Source organism: Littorina saxatilis, linkage group LG1 (genome assembly GCF_037325665.1).
Source record: "Littorina saxatilis isolate snail1 linkage group LG1, US_GU_Lsax_2.0, whole genome shotgun sequence".
In the NCBI taxonomy this organism is placed as follows: Eukaryota; Metazoa; Mollusca; class Gastropoda; order Littorinimorpha; family Littorinidae; genus Littorina; species Littorina saxatilis.
Genome location: NC_090245.1, coordinates 18,436,275 through 18,454,945, shown reverse-complemented (window position 1 = coordinate 18,454,945; position 18,671 = coordinate 18,436,275). Strand labels below are relative to the sequence as shown.

The window sequence follows — 18,671 nt, the reverse complement described above, 5'->3', positions numbered from 1 at the left end:
TTTTGCGTTGCTTCTTTTCCAGACTTATGAATAAAAGCAATTAACTTACTTTACTCTGGAACGGAACAATGTTTTTTTTATGGCGTGTTTAAGTCATATTAAAGAGTAACAACAAGCTATTGAACGGAAACACCGTTATTCTGGCACCCACGGGCCACTACTCTTTGATTGTCCTTTCGACACAACGTGGACACACCCAGAAACAGCTTTTGATTTTGTTTTCCTTATTTAATCTTTTTTTTTTAAATGTCCACATTAGCAGTAAAGCGCACCACTGCACCCACATACGTAGTACAGACAAAGACAGACACACACGTGCACGCCGCACGCACTGCACGCACATCCACACACACACACACACACACACTGACACTCACACCACATACACACACACACACACACACACACACACACTGACACTCACACCACATACACACACACACACTGACACACACACACACACACACACACACACAGAAATTAACGCGAGTGGCTCAAATAGGTGACATTTACTTTGAGGAAAATAAGTCGATGTCATATAAAAGTTATGAGCATCTGGAAGTGAGCGAGGCAAAATCCCGAGAAACTCGGAATTAAGGCGTTGGGCCGGGAAGGGCGGAGAAAGGGGGGGGGGGGGCAGAAGGGGAGGCCGGGAAGACTGAGGTAACGTACGGGGGCGTAGGGGGGGCGGGTGGAAAAGGGGGAGGGAGAAGAACAGAAGGGGAGGGATGGAAGACTCAGGGTACGGGGTCATTCCCCTGTGTCGCACGTAACCAACATCGCTGTTTACTTGCACTCGCATGAATGAATCGCCTACCCGGTTTCGTTATTAGGCTTGATTTGGTTTTGATGTTGGCTTTTTAGAAATAATGGGCTGATGTTTGTGCGAGTATCAGGTTTGTTTTTCTTTAGCATTCGATTCCGATTTTGAACTTCGAGCTACAAGGCAATAATTGATTTTTAAGCCACCCTTATCAGCTTGACTTTGCTACGGAGGTTTCTACTGAAAGGGCGGTTGTTGTCACTATTTGAACCAAACGCGATTCATTGAATAACAGGTGATGCGCCATAGATTTTTTTTTTATCTTAATTGTTGTTGTTGGTGTTGTTTGATACATTAAATAACTGCTGATGCACTATAGCTTTGTTTTTTGTTGTTGTTGTTTTATACATTAAATAACAGCTGATGAACTATAGATTTTTGTTGTTGCTTTTGTTGTTAGTTTTTTTTAAAATTAATTAATTTCGTAAGTGACATCTGTCTTAATTTTGTTGCGGAAAAAATCCAGCACAGAAAGCAGCCACTCAGCGGTTGACTTTTGGTATGTGTCCAAATAAAGAGATGCTCGTACACCAGGTAAAAGCTGGGACGAATCTCAGTCAAGCAATTTATAATAGTTTATAATAATAATAATAATAATAATAACTGGACATTTTTAAGTGCTTAACCTATGGCTCTGGGCCCTTTACAAAAGAAAACAATATACAGAATAGAACAATTAAATGTAAAACCTACATAAAACAATTAGCCATACGGACAAAAATCACCACATGTACTGTTCACACAATCTTCATATATATGCTATACACACTATATATACACACATACCCAGCGAACACTTTCAACAATCATGCCAACTTTGTGGGAGAGGAGTACGCTTACACGGGAAAGGGGGAGGTATCTTTAAATGAAACAATATGACATTGTACATTGTTTTCATACCTTTTCAGACGACCTTTTCCGCTAAGGATGTGTGGATAGCACATGTTGACCCGAGAAGAGCACTTCTCCTTTGATGTCAAATACCTGTACCATCTTAAATTCATCGCGTCCAGGAAAACCCGATCTTCACTGATGATGAAACTTGTTTAAATTTATTCGGGATCGGAAAAATTGTGGCCTCAGGGTATGATTTAAATTCAGGCTGAACTATGGGGGTTCGGCTCGTTCAAGTGTTAGGTTGGATTTCCGTGTACTTACACAGGATTCGGGAAGATTACTGATGAAAAGTTTTAGACAGTTGCACTCGAGGGGGGGGGGGGGGGGGGGGGGGGCATGCCATTTTACAATGTGAAACGGCGGACGATGTACAAAGAGAAAGATATACATTTTACCAACACACATGCTGACAGACAGATCTATACTGACAGAAACAGAGAACGAGACTCAAGAGAGACACACACCCTCCACACAAACACACTGAAAAGCCTAGATCGTTTTTTCCCATTTGACAATATTTTCTGTGTGTGTATGGCTCATGCATGGATCGCTCTGTCTTGGAAGATAATCTGTACTGGGCGCTAACATATGTTCTAGTATAAGGTCAATGTGCTTGCATGTAATGTATCAAGTAACGAAATATCATTATTTAATATTAATAAAGTACGTATCGATTGAACATTAGATGTCATGTCTGTAATGTAACACAACCCCTACCTTGGAGTACTACTCTGACGACCTGAATTGGTCTTCCCACATCTCCAACATCTGCCGCAAAGCTGGATCAACTGTGGGCTTCCTACGCCGGAATCTCCGGAACTGCCCACAGGAGTGCAGGCGCCTAGCGTACATAACACTCGTCCGATCCACGCTGGAGTATGGAACTACCGTGTGGGACCCTTACCTCCGGCGGGATATCGAGAGGCTGGAGAGAGTTCAGCGCCAAGCAGCCGGCTTTATCACGCGAGACTACAAGTCGAGAAGCCCGGGCTGCGTCAGCGACATGCTGAAGAACCTGAACCTCCCCCCACTGGAAGAGCGCCGCAGGCAGTTACGCTTCAACTTCCTCAACAGGATCTCCGAGGGCCTGATCCCCGCACTCCCTCCAGACAAGTTTCTCACCCCCGCCGCTAGCAGACGACGGAGAGTCATCCCCACAAGGTTCCAGGGGTATGAAAGCAGCAATATCATCGAGCGGCAGGCTGTCAACAACACACGAGGCTTTCGCATCCCCACCTGCAAGACAGACCAGTACAAGAACTCTTTCTTCGAACGGACAATCGCAGAGTGGAATCAGCTGAGTGACGCAGACCTTCCAGCACGACCAGCCCAGCCAGCCAGCGCAGCATCTTCAGCGCTGAGACTGCCGTCATCAGGGCTGCCCCAACACTGATCACCTACAGAGCTCAGTAGTTTTATCATTTTAACAAGCCACTAAGAGTGGAAAAGACATTGAAGCGACAGGCCTGTATATATGACCTGTCCCACTAAAGTCAGGACTTTTATTGTATTTTAAATTATTATTATGTGCTCTCCCGCATCCGTTGCAAAGATGGCCAACAGTGGTTCCTGCAACGTAAAAGATCCAGATCCAGAATGCATGTGACGCCAAACTCTGATGAAAACTCTTCAGGTGGCTGGCCGATTCTTGTTCACACTAAAATGGATCGATACGGAAGTTGTATATATGCAAGTGCAATCAGTAGTAATGTACATGTATGTATTGGTTTTATGTACAACCGTATATTTCCTGCGATATATTGTATGTTATGATATTTTGCAATGATGTTTAGCCATAGTTCGGTATACGCGTAGGTGTGCGAGAATATGTAAGCGCAGTGCTTTAAAGATGTCCATGTTATATAGTGCTATATGTTTTATGTAAAATCAATGTCTTGTTTGTATTATTGTTATGTACCACCCCTGAATTTCTCTATGAGATAATAAAGTATTCTTATTCTTATTCTTACTTTTGAAGAAAACGATGCAAATAACGTGCGATATATCATCTGTATTTCACGTGCAATTCAGCTAGGTCAATACTCGAGTTGATACTATGATAGTAATATCGGTCAATCAACTCGTGACTTTATAAGGGGAGATAATGTACTTTTCGCTTTCTTGATTTCACCAGTTAGCTCGTTGACATCACACGTGTACATGGGCAGTTCATCAAAGCCTCACTCTCGTTTTGTCATATTTGTTCAAACCATACTCTCACTCTCAGAGATAAGGGATGATGATGTTACTTTAATTAAAAATATAAAGGTGTAAGATTCCATATTTTCTTACCACCCGTCAAAAGAGAGAGAGAGAGAGAGAGAGAGAGAGAGAGAGAGAGAGAGAGAGAGAGAGAGAGAGAGAGAGAGAGAGAGAGAGAGAGAGAGAGAGAGAATTGAACTTTATTTTACAAGGATTAAGTTTTAAAGCTATGCCTTTTCTTACAATCTGTCCATTGGAGAGAGAGAGAGAGAGAGAGAGAGAGAGAGAGAGAGAGAGAGAGAGAGAGAGAGAGAGAGAGAGAGAGAGAGAGAGAGAGAGAGAGAGAGAGTGCATTTTTACGCGCATGCATCAGCTTTCACCCATAACATGAAAAAAAGCCTTTACAATCCAAGTTTATGGGATACATTTAATACTTTACAGCTCCAAAATACACAACATTTGACTGAAAAGAACACAGTCCTCAAGACAAGACGTTCCATACATTTCCAGCAACACTGAAAAAATGCAAACACCAACTCTCGCACTCACACACACAGATGCAATAGCCCATGATCACATTCAAATCAAACCGAAATTACACCAAAGAACAAGAATCATAACAAAACAAACCAAAAGGAATGAAGGGGGAGAGGGGGGGAGGAACAAAAACACAACCACAGCACAGACATACGATATGATGCAGAGGTCAAGGTCAGAGATTTGAAACAATACAAAATAGCAAACAACGATGGAAAATTGACTACCCAACATGCACTGTACCTCACTGCACAAGTCACAGTTGGACAAGCACTTGAACACTGACCGTCACTTTTTAAATTACAACGCCATTTAACATGATTTTTTTCCCATATGAAAAAAAGCCAACCGTTTATAAAGATAAAAATAACAGGAAAGTATTTACATGAAGAAAAATAAACTAAAACATATACTGTCCTCTTCATACCCAATAAGACCATCTCTTATTTTGCTTCTTGTACAGTACCCAGATAAGTAACCTTGCCCCACTTGAGCATATTGTTGCAAGCGATTTTTTCATTGTTTGGAAAACTGAGCCAGAAAAGAACAGTAAATAACACACTCCTGCAGGATATTTTGCTGGCAGCTTGACGTGTGTGTAGTTTTGTTATACACTGGTACCTGCGATGAAAGGACACCCTTGGGACCAGCAAAGTGTCCCAACATTGCAGGTGGCCTGTCGTGACAGGTATACTTTGGTAGAGATAATAGAAAAAGGGACAAAAGGTGTACGTTTAAGGTAGGTGTCCTCTCAGGAGAAGGTCCACACATCACAGGTACCGCTGTACCTGTTTATTGCGTAATTTAGTGTAGAGGTGAAGTTAGTCGTGATGGCAACCAAACGTGTAACTTTGAAATGATACCGAAATCATTATAATACGTATTTTTTTAATCAGGTTAACACAGTCACAGACGAACCTGCCCTAGTGACCATCTCTCCATAATGGCCACCTGCCAACACGACTTCTCCCGAGGGTCCCTGAATAATGTTGTTGTTTTTCTACAGTGACCACCTGTCTATTATGACCCCCTTTGGTTAATCCTTTTGGTGGTTATTATAAATGGGGTAGACCTTAACATAAACAAGATTTTGGTACCTAACGACACAAATGGTGAACTGAGTAACGGTAAATACTGCGTAGACGGTAGAGTGACGATTTGCTGGTGATAGGGGATAACTTGTGCCAAAAATACTTTCAAAAGCAGAAGCCATTACTTTCTGACATCAAAACAAGTGTTTATACTGAAACAAACAGTAAACTGAACAACATAGAAAAGAACAAAAGACAACATGTTCACTGTAGCACAAAGACTGAAAGAACAAGAACACTTCAATCATATAATGATATGAAATTAACAATACGACTTGATGCAGTGAAACACACGAAATGTGAATTTCAAATTCGAATATCATGCGCACACAAAATTTCTGTTGCAAAACTCATCAAGTTTCAAACAGCCGACGACATTTCAATTAATTCAGACAGCAGTTAACTGAAATTCGAGAATCTTCCAAAATTAAATCATTCAAATCATCAAATTTTACTTATAACAACTTACATGCAGGTAATTTTCTCTGAATATAAGTAACAACAAAATCACTACTCTCTCCTAGAAAGGCCTTTGAAAGTTTCTCAGGTGTAACTTGGGTGTTTTAACTCTCCATCACTGACTACGAATGAATTTAGCACTTGAGCACACACATGATATGCCCCCAGAGATGCCCCACCCCCCCCCCCCCCCCCCCAGAGCTTCACTTCAGGACACTTGTGGCATAAAACAAGAGCTGCACAATGCTGAAAACAATGTTATAAAAGAGGCTGCACAAAATTCTCAGGTAAACAACATGCTGAGAACAACGTTAGAAATGTGGCTGTGAAAATTCTTCCAAGATAACAAAAGCTACATTCTACCACAAACATTACACCTACTCCAACAAAAACAACTCTTAAAAACCTTGACCCCCCCAAAAAAAATCAGCAATTTGGTATCTACTGACCAAGTTTTAAACCAACAATTAAAAAAAATTTGTTGACTCAATCAAATTCAGTGATCGTACGTTATGTTCTCATCATAATCTACACAACCAGCACATTCCGCATCCTTTAATATTTTACAAGTGAAAATCCACTTCAGCAGCATTAGATTCTGACCTGAACACATGAATACCCCACCATCAGAACTGAACACAACCATTCCAATACAAGAGAATTCCATCTATTTGGTCCAGCCTAGCTGAACACAGTCTTTGTCATCAAACAGCTACTAAGACACTGAACCCAAGGTGCATGAATTTCAACTTCAGTTCACGTCTACTCACAAGCACCGATGTAAACCTCATCAGCTTTTCATTCTAACCCATCTCGGTGTCATTCCTCTCCAGTCTTGGAATTAGAAAATCTCATTATTTTTGTTAAAATTCCAAGCAGTGTCTCGATGTAAACCTCATCAGCTTTTCATTCTAACCCATCTCGGTGTCATTCCTCTCCAGTCTTGGAAATAGAAAATCTCATTATTTTTGTTAAAATTCCAAACTGTGTCTCGGCTCTTCAGTCGCTCAAGTGACAGTATTTCTCACCAAACAATACCGTCTTCTTCTTCTGCGTTCGTGGGCTGATACTCCCACGTACACTCGTGTTTTTTGCACGAGTGGAATTTTACGTGTATGACCGTCTTTTACCCTGCCATTTAGGCAGCCATACGCCATTTTCGGAGGAAGCATGCTGGGTATTTTCGTGTTTCTATAACCCACCGAACTCTGACATGGATTACAAGATCTTTTTCGTGTGCACTTGGTCTTGTGCTTGCGTGTACACACGGGGGTGTTCGGACACCGAGGAGAGTCTGCACACAAAGTTGACTCTGAGAAATAAATCTCTCGCCGAACGTGGGGACGAACTCACGCTGACAGCGGCCAACTGGATACAAATCCAGCGCGCTACCGACTGAGCTACATCCCCGCCCACCAAACAAGACCGTGAAATCCAGAGACAAAGTCTCATCAGTCCCAAAAATGCGCAGATCTCTCAACAAGCTTCACACTTGGTTCTTCTTCGTTCATGGGTTGTAACTCCCACGTTCACTCATGTTTTTTGCATGAGTGGTTTTCACGTGTATGACAGTTTTTACCCCGCCATTCAGGCAGCCATACACGTATACAGCATAGTCTCACCTAGCTTTAATACTGGCCCTGGGTGTAGCCGTACCCTTGCCCTGGCTGGCCCGGCATAGGCCCGCCTTGAGGCGGAGTGCCCATCTGGCCTTGTGGGGACATTCCCGGCATCTGGGGGCCTCCTGGGCCCATGGTCCCTGGGCCGCCCATCTGCTGGTTCATCTGCATGCCCATTGGGGGCCCCTGGGAACGGGGGTAGGGGCTGTAGCGCTGCTGTACTTGCTGGGGACCCTGCAACAGAAGATGGCGCTCCGACATGATTCTCAAACCTTCATATTTTTTTTTTGAGGGTGCCAAGTATATCATTGTGGGACGTTTAATCAATTTACATGTCCTCACTCAATGTATTTTCATTCAGCCTTCAATAATTGCCACTAAAAAAAAACTAGAATATTATGATTCATAAAATAAATAAAAGGCACTTACAGATTTATTTTATTTGATTGAAGTTACTCTGTGAGTGAAGCTGTGGATATTACCTACTAGTTTAGTGCTGACTTTGACAATAAGAACACAAAAAAGCCTTCAGCTACTAGGGCTTTGAAATTTATGGAAATCTAAAGTTTGCATACAAATCTCCAGTCTGAGTATTGTTTACCTTAAAAAAACAATGCTAACAAAAAGATTCTCACCAAATACCCATTTAATATCATATTCTTACTCCGAATCACATTAGCATTGAGTCACCTGAGATGCTTATCACTGAAAAACGCTTACCCGGCTAAAGAATTTAAAGGGAAGCAACCCCATCACCAAAACGAAAGTGAAAGTAGCTTTGGTAATGGGCCAGTACACCGGGAGTTACCTCCCATACGGGTGTATGCCACGTCACTTCCTCTAGGAACACGTGCCTATTATCATACGTCTTTTTCACCTCGGAGAGGACGGTTCACTTTTTGACGCTCTGTGGCTGACCTTGTGTGTTTGAGTGACACCCGCCGGCCACGTTACCCAGCTTGTCTGCTCGCCTTGCCTACAGTTTGGTGAGCTCGTTCCCGTTTGTTGTTGGTTGTTTGCGCTGTTTCGTTACTGTACGTTGTCCGTTTTTTACGGACTTGTGTGTCAGTGACTTGCGTGTTTCGCCATTTTGTTGTGTGAGTTAGTTAGCTAACTCGTGTGACTTTGCTAGTAGCTCTGCGTGCCCTCTTTCTGTTTGGGCAAGTGTAGCTTTAGTATTTTGTTGACGCGTAAGCGTGTGTGTTTACTGTGTTTTCAGTCGTTTTGACTTACGTTTCAGTAAATCTTTTTACTTTGCCACGTGTTGTTGACGTTTGTGTCAGTGTCTTGCGTGTCGCCATTTTGTTGTGTGAGTTAGTTTTCTAGCTCGTGTGACTTTGTTTGTAGCTCTCCGTGCCTCTGCTTGTGGGGCAAGTTTAGCTATAGTATTTTGTTAACGCATTAGTGCGTGTGTTTACTGAATTTTCCAGTCGTTTAGACTTATGTTTCAGTAAATTTTTTCGCGTTGCCACGTGTTGTTGTCAACATGTCTGATTCAGACAAGCGCCGTGGCAAGTCGGACCCCAAGGGGAAAATTAAGGCTAAGTCTTCCTCTTCCAAAGCAACGTTACTTGTTACAGACCAAGAGCGTAACACTTTGTTGGCTGTACCAATTTCGGCGCCTAGCGCTGTTACTACTTCTGCTTCTTTTGCGGCGCCTAGCGCTACTGTTACTTCTGCACCTGTCTCTACATCGGAGACTTCGTCTTCTTTGTTAGCACCTGGTCAAGGTGCGTTGGTTTCCTCTCTGTTAAAGTCACTGGTTCCAGAAATCCGCAGCTTGGTGCAGGCAGAATTTCAGCGTTCCGTCGCCAGCAGTTCGGCGTTTCCGGCATCTGGCAGTGACGTCCGGGCATTGGCTTCCGTGTCTTTGTCCTCCACTTCCGGCTTGGAGCAGCGTCCTCCCTCTTCAGCGTCGGTTGGTAAGCAGAGCTGGTCCGATAGCCCTCGTGAGGCGCCTGGACGTTCTCCTTCGGGGGACAGCTCTTTCGCATCGGGTCACGACCGATACCTTGCTGATCTTTCATTTCCGGCGATAACCTACGAGGCCCCGGACTTGTTCGAACAGCGGCGGCAGTCGGTTTCGACTGCCGCATTTCCGGCACTTGCCGGAAGTGATGATCCGTCCGCTCCGGCACGCTACGGCGGTCGCGGCAGGATGGAGTATTCACTGACTTCCGGTCCTTCCGGATCGCGAAGTCAACCAGTGCAGTCTTCACTTCCGCATTTTGCGGTTCCGTTGACTACACTTCCGGTTTCGGCCGGAAACGCTTCTTCCTCTTCTGGTGGTTCCTTCCGGATACCAGATAGTGGATTACAGCGTGCGCCTTCCGGCTTTCAAGCGCCTAGGCTTGAGCAGGCATCACTCCACTCAGTCGGGGGAGTGACGTCAGCTCATCCAGCTCCGGTTTTTGCGGATGGTCGTCCTGCTTACCCTTTACCTTCACAGGGTTTTGGGCGGCAGGATGACGTTAGTGCTCAGGCTTTTCCGGTTTCCGGTTTGCCAGGGCATGCTTCTGCTTCCGGAACTGGTGACTTCGGTCATGGTTCCACGTGTGACTATTCTGATGCTCCATCAGTGGTCAGCGAGGAGTCGCGGGGCGTGTTTCCGTCGAAGCTCAAGTCTGTTCTTGACGTCGCGGCGGAAGTAACGTCTCGTTATTTTCCTGAAGGGGTGGTGGCTGCGGACTCTTCCGCATCATTCGTTCCTTCTGCCATGGCGGACTTCCGGCCGGCACAGGAGGATGTTTCTTCCTTCCGGTTCGCCGAGTCTCCGTCAGTGGCTTACCAACTTTCGCATTCACTGGTTCGTCCAGCACATGCGGGGAGTGGTATTCGGCCAGTGCCTGTTCCGTTACTGCTTCCTTTTGGTCCAGTTCCGGAATCAGCTCAGCAGTGGGTGGCTTCAGCTGCCCAAGCCTCTTCCTTCGTGCCTACGGCCAATAGGAAGCTTGGCATGCCCAATCAGAGCCAGAATTGGCTGGCGTCTTTTGCACTCCCTAGGGCTACCCTTCCGGTTTCCCGGGAATTGCTGCCTCTTCTGACTAAACCGATCAAGCGTGATTCGGTTTTGCCGGTTTCCGAGGCTTCCCTCCTCTCTGCTGAGGAGGTTGGACGTCGGCAGATCGAACTGTCCTCCATTGCGGAGACTCTCGTTCGGGCTCTGTCTCGGGCATTGACCGATTCGCTAGTTCCTTTCACTCTCAGTGAAGAACAGAATGCGGACGATGTCTCTGCGCTTTTGACCGCATTGGCCAAGGTCAATGAGGAACAATTGCGTCTTTCCTCCCTGCAGTACACCCAAGCGGTACTCTGCAGGAGGGATCTCTTCCTCTCGCAGTCCCAATTCACGGAGCTGGCTACTAGGGAGACCTTGAGAGTCTCCCCGGTCTCAGAGGAGTCTCTCTTCTGTCCGCTGGCACTGGATGCCAGACAGAAGGAGATTCAGTCAAACAAGGACAGTCAGTTCCTTGACTACACTCTGAAGGGGGTGAAACAGTCTCAGCCTTCTAAACAGAAGCAGGCTCAGACATCGTCTAACCCCAAGCCAGCTCAGAAGCGGCAGGCTTCGCCGGCCGCTCGTGGTGGGAAGAAGAGGACGGCATCGGGGAGGGGGCGTGGCGGCTCTGGAAGTAAGCCACACCCCCAACGAAGCGCTCCCGATCTCACCTCCCTCCCGCCCTCCACCTTGGTGATGGCGGGAGGCCCCTCCCGGGCACTTTCTCGTTGGATGTCGGTAGTAGACAGCCAATGGATTGTGGGAGTGGTGAGTTCGGGCTTCCGTCTACTCTGGCGGGAGGAAAAGGCGCCTCTTACCCGAGTGCCTCCGCGGTTCAAGCCCCCCTTCTCGCAGGAAGCACGTTCCGTCTTGCAGTCGGAAATTGCCTCCCTGGAGCAGAAGGGCGCGGTGGAGAGAGTTCGGGTCCACAGCTCCCTGGGATTTTACGGGCGTCTGGTCGCTGTTCCCAAAGCATCAGGAGGATGGCGTCCCGTGTTGGATTTATCTCTCCTCAATACTTTCTTGAGGGAGATAAAATTCAAGATGGAGACGCCAGCCTCTGTCCGAGACTCTCTCCGCCCAGGAGACTGGGTGACCTCGATCGATCTCACGGACGCATACTTTCACATTCTTATGCATCCGACCGACCGGAAATGGCTTCGTTTCCGGTGGGGAGATCAGATCTACCAGTTTCGCGCACTCCCTTTCGGGCTGTCTCTCGCACCGTGGATTTTCACCATGGTGGTGAGACAGGTCTGTGCACTGGTGAGGTCCCAGGGTATCCGTCTGCGGGCTTATCTGGACGACTGGCTCATCATGAACCAGTCCCAGAGCGGCTGTTCGCAGGATACCCTGACGGTTCTTCGAGAATCCAACTGGTTGGGGTTCTCGATCAACCGGGTAAAGTCGGAGCTGACCCCGTCACAGACATTCACTTATCTGGGGATGTCTTTCGACACGGTCGCTTGGACTGTCCAGCCTTCTCAGAGAAGGGTGGACAAGCTCCAAGCTCAGATTCGCTCCACTTTACCTCTCCTGATGGCTTCCATCCGCTCGCTCGCCTCCATCTTGGGGCAGATGGAGTCTATGGCTCTTCTGGTTTCACTGGGCCGGGTCCACAAATGTCCGCTTCAGTTCGCGCTGAAGCCGTTTGTGGACTCTCCTCTGGTGGACTGGGACGCCCTCATCCCTTTGCAGGGATGGTTCCGGTCTGCGACCCTTCCGTGGTTGCACACGGAGTGGGTCTGCAGAGGTGTTCCGATCGTCGTGCCCCTCCCCGACCTGGACCTCTTTACAGATGCGTCCAGGGAGGGTTGGGGGGCACATACAGATCTTCAGACTCCTCCCTTTCCGTTACTCAGCCGAGTAATCCGGAAAGCGGAGATGGAGGAGCCGGCCCTTCTTCTTCTGGTCGCTCCTCTGTGGCCGTCGCAGGTCTGGTTTCCAGATCTTCTTCGGCTTGCCCAAGGGCCCCCCATTCCTCTCGCACTCGTGCGAGGGGAACTAGTGCAGCCCCGAACAGGCATTCCACACGAGGAGCCCAGTCTTCTGAAGCTTCACGTGTGGAAGTTGTTCGGGACTCGCTGAAGCGCTCTGGGGCGTCGTCTTTGACTCTGGACTTGGTGGCTCGCTCGCATAGAGCGTCCACCTCTTCAGTTTATGCTTCCCACTGGAAGGCATGGACTGCCTGGTGTTCAGCTAGAGGGGTGAGTTCGGTGGCTCCGCGCTCTATTCAGGTCGCTAACCACCTCTCTTTCATGTCTTCACAGGGCGCCTCAGTCTCCTCGTTGAGGGTCCGGCGCTCCGCTATCTCGGCGACTCTTCAGCAGATTGGTCGTTCTGTTCGAGTCGGGGGCGTTATAGCTGCAGTCATTAAAGGGGCTGCTCTTAAGGAAGCTAAAGCTCGTTTGCCCGCTCCCAAGTGGGACTTGTTTTTAATCCTGGAATTCCTTCGTTCTGCGGATTTTGAGCCTTTAAGCGAGGCCAGTCTGTTCAATGTCACTCGCAAAGCGCTGTTTCTCCTTTTGTTGGCTACGGCCCGACGGGGTAGCGAGGTCCACGCCCTGTCGGGTCAGCCTGGAGATATCTCCTTTGAGCCGGACGGTTCCGCATCTTTGCGTTTCCGGCCTGATTTCCTGGCCAAGAATCAGTCTCCGGGGCAGGCCTCTCCGCTGGTTAGAGTTAAGGCTCTGACCAGCGCGTTGGCCCCGGGTGACCCCGATTCGGTCAATTGCCCTGTGAGGGCACTTCGTCTGTACTTAGCCCGGACTCAGCCGATTCGGTCTAGTTCTCAGAAGTTGTTGTTTATCTCTCTCCTTACTAGGCGCGAGAAAGATTTGTCGAAGGTAACGTTGGCCCGGTGGGTGTCCTCGCTCATCAAGCAGGCTTATGAGTGGAGGCGCACAAAGAGGGGGGGGGTTATGCCCTCCTTGCCACTTGACTCGGCCCGAGCCCATGAGACGAGGGCGTGGGCATCCTCTCTGGCAGTTCTGCGCTCCAGACGTCTAGAGGAGGTGCTGACAACTGCGTATTGGCGTTCCGAAGATGTTTTCATAAACTTTTATCTTCGGGACGTCACAGCTCTTCGACAGGATGGCTCCAGAGGCCTTCCAGCGCTCATAGCAGCAGGCCAGTTCCTGTCCAGAACTTGATGGTGAGTTTTGATTCATTTCTAGCCCACCGCCTTGTTGATGTTATCTGCTAATGTGATTCGGAGTAAGAATATGATATTAAATGGAAAATTTCCTAAATAAATTATCATTTAATTAATATACTTACCCGAATCACATACTGTATTCCCTCCCACCTGCCCCGCTTATGGTTTTAAGATTTTTTAAAGCCGTATGATAATAGGCACGTGTTCCTAGAGGAAGTGACGTGGCATACACCCGTATGGGAGGTAACTCCCGGTGTACTGGCCCATTACCAAAGCTACTTTCACTTTCGTTTTGGTGATGGGGTTGCTTCCCTTTAAATTCTTTAGCCGGGTAAGCGTTTTTCAGTGATAAGCATCTCAGGTGACTCAATGCTAATGTGATTCGGGTAAGTATATTAATTAAATGATAATTTATTTAGGAAATTTTCCAATAAATCAAGCAATGCCTGGCTATAGCAACTGACCCCTACAGAAGAGAAAAAACATGTGCATGACAACTCAAAACAGGTCCTGGGACCCCCAAGGAGGATTCATATTCTTGATGGCAAATTCCTGATGATCCCTAAAGCCTTCTTGTCAATGTAAGGCCAAATTCTGGACATTCTCTGAGCCCCTCACAAAAACATTAAAGTCATATCTGTTATATTATTTCTGTAAATTCGCATCAGCACAAATCTGGCAGAACATTTTGTAAAAACACACATGATGTGCGGTACGCATAATAACCGACATTAAGTGCATACCAGGACCCGCTCTTTCTAAGTTTAGTGCGTCTCCGGACTCCCACCATAAATTTTGACTAGGTTTTCTAGCGCCTATATAGGACGTAAGGGCGCACAGTTTCGGGAGATCCGTCAAAACATTTCCAACCTTGAACAGTGGAACCCCCCCTTTTCAGACCTCCAACATCGTGGGTTCGAACCCCAAACGGGTCATACCCAAGACTTTAAAATTGGCAATCTAGTGGCTGCTCCGCCTGGCATCTGGCTTTATGGGGTTAGTGCTAGGACTGGTTGGTCCGGTGTCAGAATATTGTGACTGGGTGAGACATGAAGCCTGTGCTGCGACTTCTGTCTTGTGTGTGGCGCACGTTATATGTCAAAGGTGCGTATGTCAAAGCAGCACCGCCCTGATATGGCCCTTCGTGGTCGGCTGGGCGTTAAGCAAACAAAGACCTCCAACAATCTAAGAAAATCAGGTCTTAAAAAGGAGGGAGACTTAAAATTGGGGTAATTTTTCAGAGGACAAAGAACAAAAAGTCCGAAAAAACAAGGTCTTAAAAAAGGAGTGTCTTAAAAGGGTTTCACTGTATCCACTTACCCCTTGTTGCGGAGAGGTCCCCTGGCCCCCGTAGGAGCTGTAGGGGCTTTGAGCCGACTGTGTGTACGACCCCTGGCCCCCTGGGAAGGAGGAGGGGGGTTGGGAGGGCACACCGCTCCCCGGGGGGTTCGGGGAGGGAACCCCTTGTCCCTGTGGAGAGGGGGTGGAAGGGAAGCCTGGCTGGTTGCTGTACTGCTGCTGGGGGTACTGGCTCTGCTGGGGTTGCTGCTGTGCAAATTGCGGACCTGTAGGCATGGGCAGGAAATTCATTTTATTGAATTTAATCTATATTAAGAAAATTGATTAACAGTTATCACTATCCAGTATGACATTAGAGAATACTTTTTTGCTGCAGCTCATGTCCTTGTTAGTCTATACACCCCAAAGCAGACAAATCAATGTCTCCCTAGTTCAACATTTAGTTCCAGTAAGGATGAAAGTGCGTGGACTGGTATTTCAAACATGATTGTTGAAGGTATTGCTTCAACCCCACCCCCTTATCCTCTTATAGCAAAAGCTGCTTCAGGTTACAAGACATAAAAATTGAAAGGGTGACAAAACACTTAGCAGAGAAATATTCCTCAGACCCCACAATGTTATTCCAAAGTCTTCAGCCAAATTCTCAATGACAATTCCTCCAATTCGAATTTTCAGTCGTAATTTAGAATCAACCTGCTTCATTTCCTATAATTACCATTTACCGTTTACCATTCCAACTCCTACTGACAAAAGTATCCCTCAGACCACTAGATGTTTATTATCAACATGATTCCTTTCCACCAATCTTTCATCTTATCACTGCTACTCACCACCCTTACCTTGAGGGTAAGGTCGACGGTATGCACCCATGGGCATGGCGCGTGCCATCATCTGTCCGTTCTGACCAGCGGGTCCGGCCATCATCTGACCGCCACTCTGAGACATCATGGCTGCCTGGCCCTGCTGTGGCATCATGCCTTGCTGGTGTGATGTCATCATGCCTTGCGGTGGCTGCGATGGCATCATACCAGCCTGCGATGACATCATTCCTGGCTGCTGCTGTGAGCTCATCATGCCTGCCTGTGATGACATCATACCAGCCTGTGACGACATCATAGGCTGCTGCTGAGACGACATCATGCCTGGCTGAGACTGGGAAGGCATCATGGACTGCTGTGATGACATCATGGGCTGCTGCTGTGGCGACATGACTGGCTGCTGGCCCTGTGATGACATCATTGACTGCTGGGACGACATCATAGGTTGCTGTGATGACATCATAGGTTGCTGAGATGTCATCCCCTGGGCCTGTGATGTCATGGGGGCCTGTTGCTGGGTGGATGGGGGCTGCTGGGCCTGGCTAGTGACTGGACTGGAGTTGGACTGCCGTGAGGGAGACATCACCTGCATCAAAGACAAAAGCTACATTGGGGCTTTAACATTTGCTCTAACACAATAAATAATCAGAAATTTGCTGTCCAGTATCATATTTAAATTAATGTCATTGATCAGTTTTTATAGATGCGCGCAGTGGGTGTGCCCGGGCTGGAGTGAATGTGTTCTCAACCGCAATGTCTAAACAAATTCCTTCGGCAATTAAAGATACTGTATTCTGTAAAAGAACAGGCCATTTCAAAACGGACACCTATCAAATCTGTGGAGTACATTCCGAAAAATGTGCGAAGATGGGTCCTTTGATTCCACAAAAATGTGCAATTACAAGAGTTTGTTTCCTCCAGACATTTACAGAGGTTTTCACAACTTTAGTTACTGCAATGCATACAACTAGCATTGCCACATCGCCCAGCGTCTACTGAGGACACAGTGAAAAGGCACTTTTTTTTCACTTTGAGTGAAAAATAATTGGCATAATTGATGTTTGTGAGTCACAAATTATGTATCAAATGAAAAAGGAATGAATAAAGAAATGATTCAAAAACAAAGTTTACTGTATGAAATTAATAAAAGATGTGCTTTGGAATATTTTGAGTGTGAAAGTGCGTGTTCGTCTTCACTGCCTCTCGCGGCCATTTTCGCGTCACTCTTTGCAGACGACCAGTTCATTTCAAACTGCTGAGAGTACCGTAATTTTCATTGGAGGGCTGTGATATTTTGCAACCAATCAGAGAAAGCTTTACATCTTTCCCATACAGAAAACCACGACCCACCGGAAGCTACATCTCCGTCAGCATGACTGTGAATATTACTCGTGTGAGTTTCACTAAAATTTGGTCTGAAAACTTCCATCGGCATACACGGTTCAAATGCAGTTTATAAAACATTAACTTCTGTTTCATTTAAGCCAAAAATCAAAAGAATCGAGCGAGAAATGACTTATTCCCAACGATTATGCTGCGCAAAACTGCACCCGAAAAATGCGAAACTCGGCCGATCAAAAGCCTGAAGAGGTTGCGATCTCGGCTCGCTCAAAGCCAAGTGATTTCGAACTAAAATGTTCATATCTCGCGAACTACTGCACCGATTTAAATAAAACAAATTGCTATGTGCTCAGAATTTTGATCTCTTTAAAATGGTGTGTTTCTTGTCATTCAACCATTAATTTCAAAATTTCATGTTATTGCCACAGCTATCAGTCTATGTCCCATGTATTTAGCTACTAGCTTTGTCCTCAAATGACGCCCAACATTTCTCAACTAAAATGACCATATCTCGAGAACTACTGCACCGATTTAAATAAAACAAATTGCTATGTGCTCAGAATTTTGATCTCTTTAAAATGGTGTGTTTCTTGTCATTCAACCATTAATATCAAAATTTCATGTGTCATTGCTAATACAACCAATGGGCCTCAAGACACTTTCCAAAAAATATGTACCTGTGGAGGCTGATTGGGTCCCGAAGACGATTGAGAAGTCTGTCCCATCATGCCCGGCTGTTGTTGTCCCATCATGCCCGGTTGCTGCTGCTGTTGTCCCATCATGGCTTGCGGGTTCTGTCCCATCATTGCCTGCTGATTTTGTCCCATTGCATTTTGCTGTCCCATCATGCCTGGCTGCTGCTGTCCCATCATGCCTTGCTGGGCCTGTCCCATAGTGCCCTGTGGCTGATTCGGTCCCATCATCCCTGGCTGTTGTTGATTCTGTCCCATCATGCCTTGCTGATTTTGTCCCATCATGCCCGGCTGGCTCTGTGCCATCATTCCTTGCTGGCCTTGCGGCATCATGTTCTGTGAATTTTGTCCCATCATACCTGGCTGAGTCTGTCCCATCATACCTTGTTGGTTCTGTCCCATCATGCCTTGCTGGCCTTGTGCCATCATGTTCGGCTGGTTCTGTCCCATCATGCCCTGTTGCTGGGAGTTGTAGCTTCCTGGCTGCTGGTTCCCCATACCAAATGGCTGACTTCCCATACCTGTTCACAAAACAACTGTATGCTGAAAACCAAAGTTCTAAGTCAACGCCCAATCACTTTTTCAAACTCGAAATCTAACACCACAGACTTTATTCTTTCCCTGAACAAGGTTTAAAAGTATACTGTTTTCCTTTCAAAAAAAGAATCAATCCTGATCTACAGGGTTATCTCTGGAGCTTTGAAAATGCCAGACATTGGTGGGAAATAACTCAAAAAT

At 46.5% G+C, this 18,671-nt stretch overlaps 2 protein-coding genes across 3 annotated transcripts in view; one reads left to right on the top strand and one right to left on the bottom strand.

Annotated features, from left to right (window-relative positions):
- Positions 1-1,342: 1,342 nt before the first annotated feature.
- On the top strand, positions 1,343-3,113 carry LOC138967010 (uncharacterized). The gene is made up of 2 exons (XM_070339491.1): positions 1,343-1,357; positions 2,445-3,113. The coding sequence occupies exons 1-2, from the start codon at positions 1,343-1,345 to the stop codon at positions 3,111-3,113; spliced, it is 684 nt and encodes a 227-aa protein (XP_070195592.1).
- A 1,216-nt stretch (positions 3,114-4,329) lies between these two features.
- The window catches only part of LOC138963644 (protein SSXT-like), a 29,088-nt gene continuing 14,746 nt past the window's right edge, over positions 4,330-18,671 (bottom strand). The window contains exons 6-9 of one of the 2 annotated variants that reach the window (XM_070335493.1): positions 17,919-18,454; positions 15,913-16,486; positions 15,104-15,348; positions 4,330-7,862 (exon numbers count right to left, since the gene is read on the bottom strand). In XM_070335493.1, coding sequence (XP_070191594.1) covers positions 7,638-7,862; positions 15,104-15,348; positions 15,913-16,486; positions 17,919-18,454 — 1,580 coding nt within the window. In that variant the 3' untranslated portion in view covers positions 4,330-7,637. The remainder of the gene's footprint in view (positions 7,863-15,103; positions 15,349-15,912; positions 16,487-17,918; positions 18,455-18,671) is intronic. The other variant, XM_070335500.1, reaches the window with a different exon arrangement.